The 21,598-nt window shown below is 35.8% G+C and overlaps 1 protein-coding gene across 1 annotated transcript; it reads left to right on the top strand.

Annotated features, from left to right (window-relative positions):
- Positions 1–3,964: 3,964 nt before the first annotated feature.
- LOC138322347 (uncharacterized) lies at positions 3,965–9,392 on the top strand. Its single transcript, XM_069266386.1, has 3 exons — positions 3,965–4,136; positions 4,482–4,493; positions 7,476–9,392. Exons 1-3 carry the CDS (start codon positions 3,965–3,967, stop codon positions 8,897–8,899), a joined length of 1,608 nt encoding a protein of 535 aa, XP_069122487.1. The 3' UTR covers positions 8,900–9,392.
- Positions 9,393–21,598: the final 12,206 nt, after the last annotated feature.

Here is a 21,598-nt window from a genome sequence, read left to right as displayed (position 1 = left end):
AATAACTGCTTATTAACCTGTTACAAGGATAATTATACGGATGACAAGGAGGTAATAACTGCTTATTAACCTGTTACAAGGATAATTATACGGATGACAAGGAGGTAATAACTGCTTATTAACCTGTTACAAGGATAATTATACGGATGACAAGGAGGTAATAACTGCTTATTAACCTGTTACAAGGATAATTATACGGATGACAAGGACCTGTTACAAGGATAATTACACGGATGACAAGGACCTGTTACAAGGATAATTATACGAATGACAAGGAGGTAATAACTGCTTATTAACCTGTTACAAGGATAATTATACGGATGACAAGGAGGTAATAACTGCTTATTAACCTGTTACAAGGATAATTATACGGATGACAAGGAGGTAATAACTGCTTATTAACCTGTTACAAGGATAATTATACGGATGACAAGGAGGTAATAACTGCTTATTAACCTGTTACAAGGATAATTATACGGATGACAAGGAGGTAATAACTGCTTATTAACCTGTTACAAGGATAATTATACGGATGACAAGGAGGTAATAACTGCTTATTAACCTGTTACAAGGATAATTATACGGATGACAAGGAGGTAATAACTGCTTATTAACCTGTTACAAGGATAATTATACGGATGACAAGGAGGTAATAACTGCTTATTAACCTGTTACAAGGATAATTATACGGATGACAAGGAGGTAATAACTGCTTATTAACCTGTTACAAGGATAATTATACGGATGACAAGGAGGTAATAACTGCTTATTAACCTGTTACAAGGATAATTATACGGATGACAAGGAGGTAATAACTGCTTATTAACCTGTTACAAGGATAATTATACGGATGACAAGGAGGTAATAACTGCTTATTAACCTGTTACAAGGATAATTATACGGATGACAAGGAGGTAATAACTGCTTATTAACCTGTTACAAGGATAATTATACGGATGACAAGGAGGTAATAACTGCTTATTAACCTGTTACAAGGATAATTATACGGATGACAAGGAGGTAATAACTGCTTATTAACCTGTTACAAGGATAATTATACGGATGACAAGGAGGTAATAACTGCTTATTAACCTGTTACAAGGATAATTATACGGATGACAAGGAGGTAATAACTGCTTATTAACCTGTTACAAGGATAATTATACGGATGACAAGGAGGTAATAACTGCTTATTAACCTGTTACAAGGATAATTATACGGATGACAAGGAGGTAATAACTGCTTATTAACCTGTTACAAGGATAATTATACGGATGACAAGGAGGTAATAACTGCTTATTAACCTGTTACAAGGATAATTACACGGATGACAAGGACCTGTTACAAGGATAATTATACGAATGACAAGGAGGTAATAACTGCTTATTAACCTGTTACAAGGATAATTATACGGATGACAAGGAGGTAATAACTGCTTATTAACCTGTTACAAGGATAATTATACGGATGACAAGGAGGTAATAACTGCTTATTAACCTGTTACAAGGATAATTATACGGATGACAAGGAGGTAATAACTGCTTATTAACCTGTTACAAGGATAATTATACGGATGACAAGGAGGTAATAACTGCTTATTAACCTGTTACAAGGATAATTATACGGATGACAAGGAGGTAATAACTGCTTATTAACCTGTTACAAGGATAATTATACGGATGACAAGGAGGTAATAACTGCTTATAACCTGTTACAAGGATAATTATACGGATGACAAGGAGGTAATAACTGCTTATTAACCTGTTACAAGGATAATTATACGGATGACAAGGAGGTAATAACTGGGCTTATTAACCTGTTACAAGGATAATTATACGGATGACAAGGAGGTAATAACTGCTTATTAACCTGTTACAAGGATAATTACACGGATGACAAGGAAACTTAACCTGTTAATAACTGCTTATTAACCTGTTACAAGGATAATTATACGGATGACAAGGAGGTAATAACTGCTTATTAACCTGTTACAAGGATAATTATACGGATGACAAGGAGGTAATAACTGCTTATTAACCTGTTACAAGGATAATTACACGGATGACAAGGACCTGTTACAAGGATAATTATACGAATGACAAGGAGGTAATAACTGCTTATTAACCTGTTACAAGGATAATTATACGGATGACAAGGAGGTAATAACTGCTTATTAACCTGTTACAAGGATAATTATACGGATGACAAGGAGGTAATAACTGCTTATTAACCTGTTACAAGGATAATTATACGGATGACAAGGAGGTAATAACTGCTTATTAACCTGTTACAAGGATAATTATACGGATGACAAGGAGGTAATAACTGCTTATTAACCTGTTACAAGGATAATTATACGGATGACAAGGAGGTAATAACTGCTTATTAACCTGTTACAAGGATAATTATACGGATGACAAGGAGGTAATAACTGCTTATTAACCTGTTACAAGGATAATTATACGGATGACAAGGAGGTAATAACTGCTTATTAACCTGTTACAAGGATAATTATACGGATGACAAGGAGGTAATAACTGCTTATTAACCTGTTACAAGGATAATTATACGGATGACAAGGAGGTAATAACTGCTTATTAACCTGTTACAAGGATAATTATACGGATGACAAGGAGGTAATAACTGCTTATTAACCTGTTACAAGGATAATTATACGGATGACAAGGAGGTAATAACTGCTTATTAACCTGTTACAAGGATAATTATACGGATGACAAGGAGGTAATAACTGCTTATTAACCTGTTACAAGGATAATTATACGGATGACAAGGAGGTAATAACTGCTTATTAACCTGTTACAAGGATAATTATACGGATGACAAGGAGGTAATAACTGCTTATTAACCTGTTACAAGGATAATTATACGGATGACAAGGAGGTAATAACTGCTTATTAACCTGTTCCAATAATTAAATAGAATATGTTCATGGTCAAGTGAAATGATTGGCAATATAGAAATAAATATTCATAATATGTACTCGAAACTAACTTTAAGTATGCATTTCAATATGACTTATTTCGCAGGAAAGATATTGATCAATCGCCCTCACCCACCCACCCTATAATGGTTTAACCACAGGATGTAGTAAAACATATCAGACATGAAAATAAAGTATCTAGAATGTAATACTGCAGATTAAAATGACTATACCAAACAAATGTACGTCACTGCAGTTGTCCTCAACGACTGGAGCAGTGTCTTTACAGTGTCTTCACAGTGTCTTTGTGGTGGTGAAATGTTTGAAGCTTGATGTCAGCCCTACCCATGCAAATAATCCTGTCATAAAGTCACAATCATCAGTGATTAACACTGCCAGGCACATTGTGTTCTGGAGTCTGATATCCTAGATTTACACGACTTGAGGGGATTGTTATTGAATGAATGTCATGTGTGAGATTTAATGAGAGAGTTTTATTTCTTTTTACAATCATGATGCTCTGGAATCGTGCCTGTTGAATAATTGATTTTAGCCCTAAATCAAAGTCCATATTGGACCATGTTTAGAATTAAGATGTTACGTAATAGTAACTTGAGCTAGGTGGTATAAATTAAGAATTAAATAATTTGACACTATCTATCTAAAATGTTCCATTTACAAACGGTGTTGATCCAGTATAAAAGTGTTATGTTTAGAGGTGGTTTGCCAAAGCATCGAGTTAATGTTGTTTACACAAAGTAATATCAACTCCAATGTTTCATTAACTCTATTATTGTGAAACTGGAAAATGTCAGTCATTGGAGCCAATGAATGCTGTTCAGCAGTAGTATTTGTCCATTAATCTTTGGCATTTCACAAATTGGCTAATTAGATGCTATAACTGCTGTCTGTCTTTTGAAACGATTTATCAGTTCAGATTTACTGGGTATTCAGAGTTACAATGTTTTCCTGTGCATGCAGAGTTACCAACAATATTTTCCTGGGCATTCAGAGTTACCAACAATGTTTTCCTGGGCATTCAGAGTTACTAACAATATTTTCCTGGGCAATCAGAGTTACCAGCAATATTTTCCTGGGGATTCACAGTTACCAACAATATTTTCCTGGGCATTCACAGTTACCAACAATATTTTCCTGGGCATTCAGAGTTACAATAACTGCTTTTTATATACACGTTTGTCGAGTTACGTCATAAAGTTGTGTTTATTCAGAAAAAACCCAATGAGGTAACAGCATGTGGAGCTGTTCAGGATAATAGCAGGGAGGTTTTAAGATTGGTGCACTTAATAATAAAAATATCATAATTTTCTTTCATTTTCAACACCAAAGAATGAAATATTTAAGGACCTGTTTGACGTTTTAGATTAAACCATCTTTGACAAAGTTCCTGTCGATTAGAATTTGATCACCATATAAAACACCTGCACACTTTTTATAGACATTGCACATGTCTTTGGATATATTTATATATCACTTATTCTGTAAATGTTTATTTTTCACCATTGCTTTCAATAAACAGGAAGGATATACGGTGAGTTATACATACACATTTCTACATTATTACTAAGATTTGAACATTTTTATATACAGTTTACTTATTTGAACCACATCATAATGCACGTTTTCTTCCATATTATAACTTTTTTGGTGATTCGTTTTTAGCTCACCTGGCCCAAAGGGCCGGTGAGCTTATGTCATGGCGCGGCGTCCGTCCGTCCGTCCGTCCGTCCGTCGTCCGTCCGTCAACATTTCCTTTAAATCGCTACTAGTCATAGAGTTCTGCATGGATTGTAACCAAATTTGGCCACAAACATCCTTGGGGGAAGGGGAACAGAACTTGTATAAATTTTGGTTCTGACCCCCCGGGGGCAGGAGGGGCGGGGCCCAATAGGGGAAATAGAGGTAAATCCTTTAAATCGCTACTTGTCCTAGAGTTCTGCATGGATTGTAACCAAATTTGGCCACAAACATCCTTGGGGGAAGGGGAACAGAACTTGTATAAATTTTGGCTCTGACCCCCCGGGGCAGGAGGGGCGGGGCTCAATAGGGGAAATAGAGGTAAATCCTTTAAATCGCTACTTGTCCTAGAGTTCTGCATGGATTGTAACCAAATTTGGCCACAAACATCATTGTGGGAAGCGGAACAGAACTTGTATAAATTTTGGCTCTGACCCCCCGGGGGCAAGAGGGGCGGGGCTCAATAGGGGAAATAGAGGTAAATCCTTTAAATCGCTACTTGTCCTAGAGTTCTGCATGGATTGTAACCAAATTTGGTCACAAACATCAGTGGAGAAAGGGGAATAGAACTTGTATAAATTTTGGCTCTGACCCCCCGGGGGCAGTAGGGGCGGGGCCCAATAGGGGAAATAGAGGTAAATCCTATAAATCGCTACTTGTCCTAGAGTTCTGCATGGATTGTAACCAAATTTGGCCACAAACATCCTTGGCGGAAGGGGAACAGAACTTGTATAAATTTTGGCTCTGACCCCCCGGGGGCAGGAGGGGCGGGGCCCAATAGGGGAAATAGAGGTAAATCCTTTAAATCGCTACTTGTCCTAGAGTTCTGCATGGATTGTAACCAAATTTGGCCACAAACATCATTGTGGGAAGCGGAACAGAACTTGTATAAATTTTGGCTCTGACCCCCCGGGGGCAGGAGGGGCGGGGCCCAATAGGGGAAATAGAGGTAAATCCTATGAATCCCTACTTGTCCTAGAGTTCTGCATGGATTGTGACCAAATTTGGCCACAAACATCCTTGGGGGGATGAGCAACAGAACTTGTATAAATTTTGGCTCTGAACCCCTGGGGGCAGGAGTGGCGGGGCCCAATAGGGGAATTAGAGGTAAATATTAAAATTCCTACAGAAAAGAAATAATGAACCTGTATTCAGAACATTACTTGGCATTACAAACCAGGTGAGCGATACAGGCCCTCTGGTTTTTATTTGGTAGACTGTTTATGCCATATCATTGCATGACTACATTACTCCTGTCATTTATAAATATAACTATCAATTGATAGGTAAATTGATTGCATTTCCTTTAAATAGCTAGGGTCATTTAAGGAAGACACGTGTGTAATTTGTGTTGATATTTGTGTTTTGGGAGGCTGTCGTATATTCGTTTTCCTTGTGATTGTGCCCTTTTTATAATATCTCAAACCAACTCGCTTCATCCGATCACATTATACTGATAGCAGGCAAACTAATCGTTCTACTTCCTATACTGAGCACTAAGCAGAAGCAGAAACTATCACTTTTAAAGACTATGTCATGTCTCGGCCTGGGTACAAAACCCAGAGCCTTCCTCACAGGGATGGTCGGGGCTCACCTCGAGGCCGAAAACAAAGCTGTATCAAGGTAGACATTAAGAAGAAGAGAAAAGTTCTGCTTTCAAATCCAGATCCCAAATTTAGTCCATGTTACCATCATGCAACGAGGCAGCAGTATAATACTACCCTATCGACAGGGCAATATAAGTATCGATTTCGTTATCATCATTTGATGTGACACTCCTGATAAAGTTTGTGACGTAGTTGAAAGACCTGAACAGCTGCAGTACATTCCACAGTTAGTTTGGCTTTAATTCTACTTCAAAAGTAAGTTTTGAGGGCTGCCGATCATACTTGGTTTTTTTCTTCCAATTTCAACTTAATTTTTGTTAGGAATATTTTGTGCAACTACTAAATATTGCGTATTCCTTTTTCTGCCACAAAAGTCGAAGTAGATAAGAACGATAATGTTACATCAGTATTGTTAGGATTTCTATAATGATTAATCACATATTTACTCCAATTTTACGTTTTTATCGACTTGCATTGTGTGCATGATGCTTCTCTGAATTAAAAAAAATGCTTGAAATACTAAACAATTTTTAAAAATGGATTTTACAGAGCCGTCGTCTCCACAATGCATGATGTGGATTACTGTTTGAATAATACATGGTCACATTATGCATGTTTGGAAAGCATTATACCACATTAACTGAATGTTGATCATGTCATTGTAAATTGTCTCTTTGCGATCAATGAAGCCGAAATCAAAGATTACATTGTTAACAAACAGACGTTAATTATGTTTATTATTTTTTAATTACCTATGGGACAAAGAATGTCAGGACTGTGACCTGACTATACGATTAGAAAGCTGCCATGACTGACTTTCTACATATAGGCGCTCAAACGGAAAATATACATGTACATATTGACAGAAAAGTTTTGAAGAGGTCTCCCTCAAATTAAACACGTAGGGACTGCTTGTATGTGTCCATAATGGAGCATGGCTGACAGTGGACATATGTGTGACATATATACAGGATGTATATGCACTTGATATTTCTAAAGGAAACGGAAAAAGAAGGAAAAGGCAGAATTTGTTTTTTCTATTGACTGACAGAGATCTTTTTCCGGGGATCTCATGTTTTATTTTGAGTTGATATGTTGCATTAGTCGGATATGATAAAAGAAGTTATAATTGTATACAAACATTATGTGTATGTGTTATATGTTTTCAGGTCTAGGTCTTGATACTATCGAGGAAAGAAAACACGAGGAAACGTCCGAGGTTGGGGTAGGCGTTCAGCGTAGTCGCAGTGTTCACTTCTCAACAAATGAGTTACCTGAAATCCCACCTCCTCCTTCTTCTCCACAAGAGGAGGACGATCGGTCAGATATGACTACACCACTTGCCACCCCAGTAGTTAAGGACCATACCGGACGTATCACTGTTCTAACTAACCAAAACACCGTTAATACTAGAGAGCCTACACTCACGTCAATCGACCTTCAAGTTCCTGTCGACAGAAAACGTGAGTTAACCGTGGGATCTACACCTGAACCATGGCCAGCAGTCAATGAAGCCGACTTTGACGTCACGCCTTCATCAACTAAGCTGGCATTACATAGTGATCATAATAAAACTGTCAATGACTCCAGAATGGCTGTAATCGACCCAATGTCTGATCGATCCTCAATGCAAAATGGACAAAAGTCTGAAGACATTAGTAGTGAATCTAGTGCACCAATTACGAAACAGGACGAGATGAAGAAAGCAGAATCCCCAGGTCCTCCTCCACCCTCACCGGAGGCTAAAGACAAGAGCAGAAATGCTTTTGATATTCCTAAATCTGGTGGCCGTAGGCGGGATATAATGTCCAGAGAGTCTCTCACAATGACACCTTTGATGGAAGGTGATGAGGAAGGGGAAGCAACTCTCAATCAGGGACCAGTTAAAACTATTGTAGTGTCTGTGCCTCCTTTAGGAACAGCAGGAAAGCCGCGAAACAAGAATAACCGAACTGTTGATACATTTGTTAGTATAGATATTCCTGCTGTATCCGTCGAAAACGTTGAAGAAAAGGAAGAAAGTCTAAAACAGGGAGGTCGAGCCCAAGGGCTTGAAACAACCGTTGAAGAATCTCAGGAAGAGATCGAGTCTTTGACACAAACGATTGCTACACGAGATGCTCCGTTATCTGCCATGAGTTCTTTGGTTGATCCATCCATGGATGGACAGGATTCCATATCGGATATGATGTCAGCCGGAGTAGCACCATCCCAGGCAGGCAATGTATCGCCGTCCTCAACTCTCCCCGAAAAATCGATAGATCTAAAGGTGTTTATCAGCAGTGACCAGACCAATGGTGGTAAGATATCAGAGCGATCACTTGAGGAACAAGACATCACAGAAAACGGGGGCGACCATGAAGGGTTCAAACAAGAGCTTCGAGAGGAGCTGGAAAAACTGCATATAGTCCAAGGGAAGAGCGGTGAAACAGATCAAATGGTTACTGCACCAAGAGAAGTGGACAGACAGGTCCCGGAGGGTGGTAGTACAGAAGATCCCAAAGGTGATCAGGAATCCCAACTGGTGACACAAGGGACAATCGATTCAATGCAAGAGGGACAGGGGCAATCGGAGGACAGGAAGGAGTCGTAAAGTATCAATGGATATGGGGCAGAAGGGGCAATCCGTGAAGATAATAAAGTGTAATACTGGGATGATGACCTCCCGTTAGAGATATACACGTGTAGGCCCACAGTAGGATACAAAATGTGCCTTATACCAAACATGATATCTATATTGACCAATTGCAGAACTAAGAGATTATGGTTTTGAAGTGAGTCAGGTTTAATGTAAGATTATTTTATTTGTTTCTTTAGTATTCCATTATGTTAGTTCATTGTGTCAACATCGTTAGCCTTAATAAACAATGTATAATGTATAGAGGAAAATGTCATAAAATGGAAAATATAATTTATTTTTAAATATTTTAAATGTATTAAGACAAGGTGAACAAACAGAATTGCACTCTAGCTATATATTATGTATTGGAACTTTATTCAAATGATTGATTAAACAAGTATTTATAAATTATTTAAAATAGTTTGGTTTGGCTGCTCCTTAGTAAACTCAAATCACATGAAACTTCTGTAAGGTCTGTCGGCTTTTTTCTTAATTTTTTGAAAATCAATATGACGAGTTCGTCTTTGTATTGTTTGATTTGGCGGGGATAACGATTTACGGTATTATTGTTAGGGTCCAACAGTGACACGTCTTACGGCTTTACTTTCATTATGTATACAGATGTCGTATAGCATCATGTATACAGATGTCGTATAGCATCATGTATACAGATATCGTATAACATCATGTATACAGATGTCGTATAGCATCATGTATACAATGTATACAGATGTCGTATAGCATCATGTATACAGATGTCGTATAACATCATGTATACAGATGTCGTATATACAGATGTCGTATAGCATCATGTATACAGATGTCGTATAGCATCATGTATACAGATGTCGTATAGCATCATGTATACAGATGTCGTATAGCATCATGTATACAGATGTCGTATAGCATCATGTATACAGATGTCGTATAGCATCATGTATACAGATGTCGTATAGCATCATGTATACAGATGTCGTATAGCATCATGTATACAGATGTCGTATAGCATCATGTATACAGATGTCGTATAACATCATGTATACAGATGTCGTATAGCATCATGTATACAGATGTCGTATAGCATCATGTATACAGATGTCGTATAGCATCATGTATACAGATGTCGTATAGCATCATGTATACAGATGTCGTATAGCATCATGTATACAGATGTCGTATAGCATCATGTATACAGATGTCGTATAGCATCATGTATACAGATGTCGTATAGCATCATGTATACAGATGTCGTATAGCATCATGTATACAGATGTCGTATAGCATCATGTATACAGATGTCGTATAGCATCATGTATACAGATGTCGTATAGCATCATGTATACAGATGTCGTATAGCATCATGTATACAGATGTCGTATAGCATCATGTATACAGATGTCGTATAGCATCATGTATACAGATGTCGTGTAGCATCATGTATACAGATGTCGTATAGCATCATGTATACAGATGTCGTATAGCATCATGTATACAGATGTCGTATAGCATCATGTATACAGATGTCGTGTAGCATCATGTATACAGATGTCGTATAGCATCATGTATACAGATGTCGTATAACATCATGTATACAGATGTCGTATAGCATCATGTATACAGATGTCGTATAGCATCATGTATACAGATGTCGTATAACATCATGTATACAGATGTCGTATAGCATCATGTATACAGATGTCGTATAGCATCATGTATACAGATGTCGTATAGCATCATGTATACAGATGTCGTATAGCATCATGTATACAGATGTCGTATAGCATCATGTATACAGATGTCGTATAGCATCATGTATACAGATGTCGTATAGCATCATGTATACAGATGTCGTATAGCATCATGTATACAGATGTCGTATAGCATCATGTATACAGATGTCGTATAGCATCATGTATACAGATGTCGTATAGCATCATGTATACAGATGTCGTATAGCATCATGTATACAGATGTCGTATAGCATCATGTATACAGCTGTCGTATAGCATCATGTATACAGATGTCGTATAGCATCATGTATACAGATGTCGTAAGCATCATGTATACAGATGTCGTATAACATCATGTATACAGATGTCGTATATAGCATCATGTATACAGATGTCGTATAGCATCATGTATACAGATGTCGTATAACATCATGTATACAGATGTCGTATAGCATCATGTATACAGATGTCGTATAGCATCATGTATACAGATGTCGTATAACATCATGTATACAGATGTCGTATAACATCATGTATACAGATGTATACAGTATACAGATGTCGTATAGCATCATGTATACAGATGTCGTATAACATCATGTATACAGATGTCGTATAACATCATGTATACAGATGTCGTATAGCATCATGTATACAGATGTCGTATAGCATCATGTATACAGATGTCGTATACATCATGTATACAGATGTCGTGTGTATAACATCATGTATACAGATGTCGTATAACATCATGTATACAGATGTCGTATAACATCATGTATACAGATGTCGTATAGCATCATGTATACAGATGTCGTATACATCATGTATACAGATGTCGTATAACATCATGTATACAGATGTCGTATAACATCATGTATACAGATGTCGTATAGCATCATGTATACAGATGTCGTATAGCATCATGTATACAGATGTCGTATAGCATCATGTATACAGATGTCGTATAGCATCATGTATACAGATGTCGTATAGCATCATGTATACAGATGTCGTATAGCATCATGTATACAGATGTCGTATAGCATCATGTATACAGATGTCGTATAGCATCATGTATACAGATGTCGTATAGCATCATGTATACAGATGTCGTATAGCATCATGTATACAGATGTCGTATAGCATCATGTATACAGATGTCGTATAGCATCATGTATACAGATGTCGTATAGCATCATGTATACAGATGTCGTATAGCATCATGTATACAGATGTCGTATAGCATCATGTATACAGATGTCGTATATACATCATGTATACAGATGTCGTATAACATCATGTATACAGATGTCGTATAGCATCATGTATACAGATGTCGTATAGCATCATGTATACAGATGTCGTATAGCATCATGTATACAGATGTCGTATAGCATCATGTATACAGATGTCGTATAGCATCATGTATACAGATGTCGTATAGCATCATGTATACAGATGTCGTATAGCATCATGTATACAGATGTCGTATAGCATCATGTATACAGATGTCGTATAGCATCATGTATACAGATGTCGTATAGCATCATGTATACAGATGTCGTATAGCATCATGTATACAGATGTCGTATAGCATCATGTATACAGATGTCGTATAGCATCATGTATACAGATGTCGTCGTATAGCATCATGTATACAGATGTCGTATAGCATCATGTATACAGATGTCGTATAGCATCATGTATACAGATGTCGTATAGCATCATGTATACAGATGTCGTATAGCATCATGTATACAGATGTCGTATAGCATCATGTATACAGATGTCGTATAGCATCATGTATACAGATGTCGTATAGCATCATGTATACAGATGTCGTATAGCATCATGTATACAGATGTCGTATATAGCATCATGTATACAGATGTCGTATAGCATCATGTATACAGATGTCGTATAGCATCATGTATACAGATGTCGTATAGCATCATGTATACAGATGTCGTATAGCATCATGTATACAGATGTCGTATAGCATCATGTATACAGATGTCGTATAGCATCATGTATACAGATGTCGTATAGCATCATGTATACAGATGATGTCGTATAGCATCATGTATACAGATGTCGTATAGCATCATGTATACAGATGTCGTATAGCATCATGTATACAGATGTCGTATAACATCATGTATACAGATGTCGTATAGCATCATGTATACAGATGTCGTATAGCATCATGTATACAGATGTCGTATAGCATCATGTATACAGATGTCGTATAGCATCATGTATACAGATGTCGTATAGCATCATGTATACAGATGTCGTATAGCATCATGTATACAGATGTCGTATAGCATCATGTATACAGATGTCGTATAGCATCATGTATACAGATGTCGTATATCATAATGTATGGTAATTGTATATCATTATGTACAGTGATTGTATATCATCATGCACGGTGATTGTATATCATCATGTATGGTGATTGTATATCATCATGTATACGGTGATTGTATATCATCTATGTACGGTGATTGTATATCAATCATGTTTTGGTGATTGTATATCATCATGTACGGTGATTGTATATCATCATGTATGGTGATTGTATATCAACATGTACGGTGATTGTATATAACATCATGTACGGTGATTGTATATCATCATGTACGGTGATTGTATATCATCATGTACGGTGATTGTATATCAACATGTACGGTGATTGTATATCAACATGTACGGTGATTGTATATCATCATGTACGGTGATTGTATATCATCATGTACGGTGATTGTATATCATCATGTACGGTGATTGTATATCAACATGTATACGGTGATTGTATATCATCATGTATGGTGATTGTATATCATCATGTACGGTGATTGTATATCATCATGTATATGGTGATTGTATATCAACATCGGTGTACGGTGATGTATGGTATATCATCATGTACGGTGATTGTATATCAACATGTATGGTGATTGTATATCATATATCATGTACGGTGATTGTATATCATCATGTACGGTGATTGTATATCAACATGTACGGTGATTGTATATTCAACATGTACGGTGATTGTATATCATCATGTATGGTGATTGTATATCAACATGTACGGTGATTGTATATCATCATGTATCGGTGATTGTATATCATCATGTACGGTGATTGTATATCAACATGTATGGTGATTGTATATCATCATGTACGGTGATTGTATATCATCATGTATGGTGATTGTATATCAACATGTACGGTGATTGTATATCATCATGTATGGTGATTGTATATCATCATGTATGGTGATTGTATATCATCATGTACGGTGATTGTATATCATCATGTACGGTGATTGTATATCAACATGTATGGTGATTGTATATCAACATGTACGGTGATTGTATATCATCATGTACGGTGATTGTATATCATCATGTATGGTGATTGTATATCATAATGTATGGTGATTGTATATCATCATGTACGGTGATTGTATATCATCATGTACGGTGATTGTATATCATCATGTACGGTGATTGTATATCATCATGTATGGTGATTGTATATCAACATGTACGGTGATTGTATATCATCATGTACGGTGATTGTATATCATCATGTACGGTGATTGTATATCATCATGTATGGTGATTGTATATCAACATGTACGGTGATTGTATATCAACATGTATTGGTGATTGTATATCAATCATGTATACGGTGATTGTATATCATCATGTACGGTGATTGTATATCATCATGTACGGTGATTGTATATCATCATGTATGGTGATTGTATATCAACATGTACGGTGATTGTATATCAACATGTATGGTGATTGTATATCAACATGTACGGTGATTGTATATCATCATGTACGGTGATTGTATATCATCATGTACGGTGATTGTATATCATCATGTATGGTGATTGTATATCAACATGTACGGTGATTGTATATCATCATGTACGGTGATTGTATATCATCATGTATGGTGATTGTATATCATCATGTACGGTGATTGTATATCAACATGTACGGTGATTGTATATCATCATGTACGGTGATTGTATATCATCATGTACGGTGATTGTATATCAACATCATGTGTACGGTGATTGTATATCATCATGTACGGTGATTGTATATCATCATGTATGGTGATTGTATATCATCATGTACGGTGATTGTATATCATCATGTACGGTGATTGTATACCATCATGTATGGTGATTGTATATCATAATGTACGGTGATTGTATATCATCATGTATGGTGATTGTATATCATCATGTACGGTGATTGTATATCAACATGTACGGTGATTGTATATCATCATGTACGGTGATTGTATATATCAACATGTACGGTGATTGTATATATCATGTATGGGTGATTGTATATCAACATGTACGGTGATTGTATATCATCATGTACGGTGATTGTATATCATCATGTACGGTGATTGTATATTACATCATGTATGGTGATTGTATATCAACATGTACGGTGATTGTATATCATCATGTACGGTGATTGTATATCAACATGTACGGTGATTGTATATCAACATGTATGGTGATTGTATATCAACATGTACGGTGATTGTATATCAACATGTACGGTGATTGTATATCATCATGTATGGTGATTGTATATCATCATGTACGGTGATTGTATATCATCATGTACGGTGATTGTATATCATCATGTACGGTGATTGTATATCATCATGTACGGTGATTGTATATCATCATGTACGGTGATTGTATATCAACATGTACGGTGATTGTATATCATCATGTATGGTGATTGTATATCATCATGTGCGGTGATTGTATATCATCATGTATGGTGATTGTATATCATCATGTACGGTGATTGTATATCAACATGTACGGTGATTGTATATCAACATGTACGGTGATTGTATATCAACATGTACGGTGATTGTATATCATCATGTACGGTGATTGTATATCATCATGTATGGTGATTGTATATCATCATGTACGGTGATTGTATATCAAACATGTACGGTGATGTATATCAACATGTACGGTGATCATATTAACATGTACGGTGATTGTATATCAACATGTACGGTGTGATTGTATATCAACATGTACGGTGATTGTATATCATCATGTACGGTGATTGTATATCATCATGTACGGTGATTGTATATCATCATGTACGGTGATTGTATATCATCATGTATGGTGATTGTATATCATCATGTATGGTGATTGTATATCAACATGTACGGTGATTGTATATCATCATGTACGGTGATTGTATATCAACATGTACGGTGATTGTATATCATGTACGGTGATTGTATATCAACATGTACGGTGATTGTATATCATCATGTATGGTGATTGTATATCATCATGTACGGTGATTGTATATCATCATGTACGGTGATTGTATATCAACATGTACGGTGATTGTATATCAACATGTATGGTGATTGTATATCAACATGTACGGTGATTGTATATCATCATGTACGGTGATTGTATATCAACATGTACGGTGATTGTATATCATCATGTACGGTGATTGTATATCATCATGTACGGTGATTGTATATCATCATGTACGGTGATTGTATATCAACATGTATGGTGATTGTATATCAACATGTACGGTGATTGTATATCAACATGTACGGTGATTGTATATCATCATGTACAGTGATTGTATATCATCATGTACGGTGATTGTATATCATCATGTACGGTGATTGTATATCATCATGTACGGTGATTGTATATCATCATGTACGGTGATTGTATATCATCATGTATGGTGATTGTATATCATCATGTACGGTGATTGTATATCATCATGTACGGTGATTGTATATCAACATGTACGGTGATTGTATATTATCATGTATGGTGATTGTATATCAACATGTACGGTGATTGTATATCATCATGTACGGTGATTGTATATCATCATGTACGGTGATTGTATATCAACATGTACGGTGATTGTATATCATCATGTACGGTGATTGTATATCATCATGTACGGTGATTGTATATCAACATGTACGGTGATTGTATATCATCATGTACGGTGATTGTATATCAACATGTATGGGTGATTGTATATCAACATGTACGGTGATTGTATATCATCATGTACGGTGATTGTATATCATCATTGTGATTGGTGATTGTATATCAACATGTACGGTGATTGTATATCATCATGTACGGTGATTGTATATCAACATGTATGGTGATTGTATATCAACATGTACGGTGATTGTATATCAACATGTACGGTGATTGTATATCAACATGTACGGTGATTGTATATCAACATGTATGGTGATTGTATATCAACATGTACGGTGATTGTATATCATCATGTACGGTGATTGTATATCAACATGTATGGTGATTGTATATCATCATGTACGGTGATTGTATATCATCATGTACGGTGATTGTATATCATCATGTATGGTGATTGTATATCAACATGTACGGTGATTGTATATCAACATGTATGGTGATTGTATATCATCATGTATGGTGATTGTATATCAACATGTACGGTGATTGTATATCATCATGTACGGTGATTGTATATCAACATGTACGGTGATTGTATATCATCATGTACGGTGATTGTATATCATCATGTACGGTGATTGTTATCATTGTATGGTTGATTGTATATCATCATGTATGGTGATTGTATATCATCATGTACGGTGATTGTATATCATCATGTACGGTGATTGTATATCAACATGTACGGTGATTGTATATCATCATGTACGGTGATTGTATATCATCATGTACGGTGATTGTATATCAACATGTACGGTGATTGTATATCATCATGTACGGTGATTGTATATCAACATGTACGGTGATTGTATATCATCATGTACGGTGATTGTATATCATCATGTACGGTGATTGTATATCATTCATGTACGGTGATTGTATATCATCATGTACGGTGATTGTATTCAACATGTACGGTGATTGTATATCATCATGTACGGTGATTGTATATCATCATGTATGGTGATTGTATATCATCATGTACGGTGATTGTATATCATCATGTACGGTGATTGTATATCAACATGTACGGTGATTGTATATCAACATGTATGGTGATTGTATATCATCATGTATGGTGATTGTATATCAACATGTACGGTGATTGTATATATCATCATGTACGGTGATTGTATATCATCATGTACGGTGATTGTATATCATCAACATGTACGGTGATTGTATATCATCATGTACGGTGATTGTATATCATCATGTACGGTGATTGTATATCATCATGTACGGTGATTGTATATCAACATGTACGGTGATTGTATATCAACATGTACGGTGATTGTATATCAACATGTACGGTGATTGTATATCATCATGTACGGTGATTGTATATCAACATGTATGGTGATTGTATATCATCATGTACGGTGATTGTATATCATCATGTACGGTGATTGTATATCATCATGTATGGTGATTGTATATCATCATGTACGGTGATTGTATATCATCATGTACGGTGATTGTATATCAACATGTACGGTGATTGTATATTATCATGTATGGTGATTGTATATCAACATGTACGGTGATTGTATATCATCATGTACGGTGATTGTATATCATCATGTACGGTGATTGTATATCATCATGTATGGTGATTGTATATCATCACATGTACGGTGATTGTATATCATCATGTACGGTGATTGTATATCATCATGTACGGTGATTGTATATCATCATGTATGGTGATTGTATATCAACATGTACGGTGATTGTATATCATCATGTACGGTGATTGTATATCATCATGTACGGTGGTGATTGTATATCATCATGTATGGTGATTGTATATCAACATGTACGGTGATTGTATATCATCATGTACGGTGATTGTATATCAACATGTACGGTGATTGTATATCATCATGTACAGTGATTGTTTATCAACATGTACGGTGATTGTATATCATCATGTACGGTGATTGTATATCAACATGTACGGTGATTGTATATCATCATGTATGGTACGGTGATTGTATATCAACATGTACGGTGATTGTATATCAACATGTATGGTGATTGTATATCAACATGTACGGTGATTGTATATCATCATGTACGGTGATTGTATATCATCATGTACGGTGATTGTATATCATCATGTATGGTGATTGTATATCAACATGTACGGTGATTGTATATCAACATGTACGGTGATTGTATATCATCATGTACGGTGATTGTATATCAACATGTACGGTGATTGTATATCATCATGTATGGTGATTGTATATCATCATGTACGGTGATTGTATATCATCATGTACGGTGATTGTATATCATCATGTACGGTGATTGTATATCATCATGTACGGTGATTGTATATCATCATGTACGGTGATTGTATATCATCATGTACGGTGATTGTATATCAACATGTACGGTGATTGTATATCATCATGTATGGTGATTGTATATCAACATGTACGGTGATTGTATATCATCATGTACGGTGATTGTATATCAACATGTACGGTGATTGTATATCAACATGTACGTGATTGTATATTCATCATGTACGGTGATTGTATATCATCATGTACGGTGATTGTATATATCATCATGTACGGTGATTGTATATCATCATGTACGGTGATTGTATATCATCATGTACGGTGATTGTATATCATCATGTACGGTGATTGTATATCATCATGTATGGTGATTGTATATCATCATGTACGGTGATTGTATATCATACATGTACGGTGATTGTATATCATCATGTACGGTGATTGTATATCATCATGTACGGTGATTGTATATCATCATGTGTACGGTGATTGTATATCATCATGTACGGTGATTGTATATCATCATGTACGGTGATTGTATATCATCATGTATGGTGATTGTATATCAACATGTATGGTGATTGTATATCATCATGTACGGTGATTGTATATCATCATGTACGGTGATTGTATATCATCATGTATGGTGATTGTATATCATCATGTACGGTGATTGTATATCATCATGTACGGTGATTGTATATCAATCATGTACGGTGATTGTATATCATCATGTACGGTGATTGTATATCATCATGTATGGTGATTGTATATCATCATGTACGGTGATTGTATATCATCATGTACGGTGATTGTATATCATCATGTACGGTGATTGTATATCATCATGTATGGTGATTGTATATCAACATGTACGGTGATTGTATATCATCATGTACGGTGATTGTATATCATCATGTATGGTGATTGTATATCATCATGTACGGTGATTGTCTGTATTGTATATCATCATGTATGGTGATTGTATATCATCATGTACGGTGATTGTATATCATCATGTACGGTGATTGTATATCATCATGTACGGTGATTGTATATCAACATGTACGGTGATTGTATATCAACATGTACGGTGATTGTATATCATCATGTACGGTGATTGTATATCATCATGTACGGTGATTGTATATCATCATGTACGGTGATTGTATATCATCATGTACGGTGATTGTATATCAACATGTACGGTGATTGTATATCATCATGTACGGTGATTGTATATCATCATGTACGGTGATTGTATATCATCATGTACGGTGATTGTATATCATCATGTACGGTGATTGTATATCATAATGTATGGTGATTGTATATCATCAACATGTGATGTATATCACATGTGATTGTATATCATCATGTACGGTGATTGTATATCATCATGTACGGTGATTGTATATCAACATGTACGGTGATTGTTTATCATCATGTACGGTGATTGTATATCATCATGTACGGTGATTGTATATCATCATGTACGGTGATTGTATATCATCATGTACGGTGATTGTATATCATCATGTATGGTGATTGTATATCAACATGTACGGTGATTGTATATCAACATGTATGGTGATTGTATATCAACATGTACGGTGATTGTATATCATCATGTACGGTGATTGTATATCATCATGTACGGTGATTGTATATCATCATGTACGGTGATTGTATATCAAAATGTACGGTGATTGTATATCATCATGTATGGTGATTGTATATCATCATGTACGGTGATTGTATATCATCATGTACGGTGATTGTATATCAACATGTATGGTGATTGTATATCATCATGTACGGTGATTGTATATCATCATGTACGGTGATTGTATATCATCATGTATGGTGATTGTATATCATCATGTACGGTGATTGTATATCATCATGTACGGTGATTGTATATATCATGTGTACGGTGATTGTATATCATCATGTACGGTGATTGTATATCATCATGTACGGTGATTGTATATCATCATGTACGGTGATTGTATATCAACATGTACGGTGATTGTATATCATCATGTACGGTGATGTATATCATCATGTACGGTGATTGTATATCAACATGTACGGTGATTGTATATCATCATGTATGGTGATTGTATATCATCATGTACGGTGATTGTATATCATCATGTACGGTGATTGTATATCATCATGTACGGTGATTGTATATCATCACATGTATGGTGATTGTATATCATCATGTATGGTGATTGTATATCATCATGTACGGTGATTGTATATCATCATGTACGGTGATTGTATATCATCATGTACGGTGATTGTATATCATCATGTACGGTGATTGTATATCAACATGTATGGTGATTGTATATCATCATGTACGGTGATTGTATATCATCATGTACGGTGATTGTATATCATCATGTATGGTGATTGTATATCATCATGTACGGTGATTGTATATCATCATGTACGGTGATTGTATATCATCATGTACGGTGATTGTATATCATCATGTACGGTGATTGTATATCAACATGTACGGTGA

The sequence above is a fragment of the Argopecten irradians genome, chromosome 4, assembly GCF_041381155.1.
Source record: "Argopecten irradians isolate NY chromosome 4, Ai_NY, whole genome shotgun sequence".
NCBI classification, from domain to species: domain Eukaryota; kingdom Metazoa; phylum Mollusca; class Bivalvia; order Pectinida; family Pectinidae; genus Argopecten; species Argopecten irradians.
The sequence above is the reverse complement of the archived record's forward strand: the minus strand, read 5'-3'. Positions and strand labels throughout refer to the sequence as shown.

Coding starts and splice junctions, on each gene's coding strand:
- LOC138322347 (XM_069266386.1), top strand. CDS start 3,965: ATGTTTTCCTGGGCATTCAGAGTTACTAACAATATTTTCCTGGGCAAT.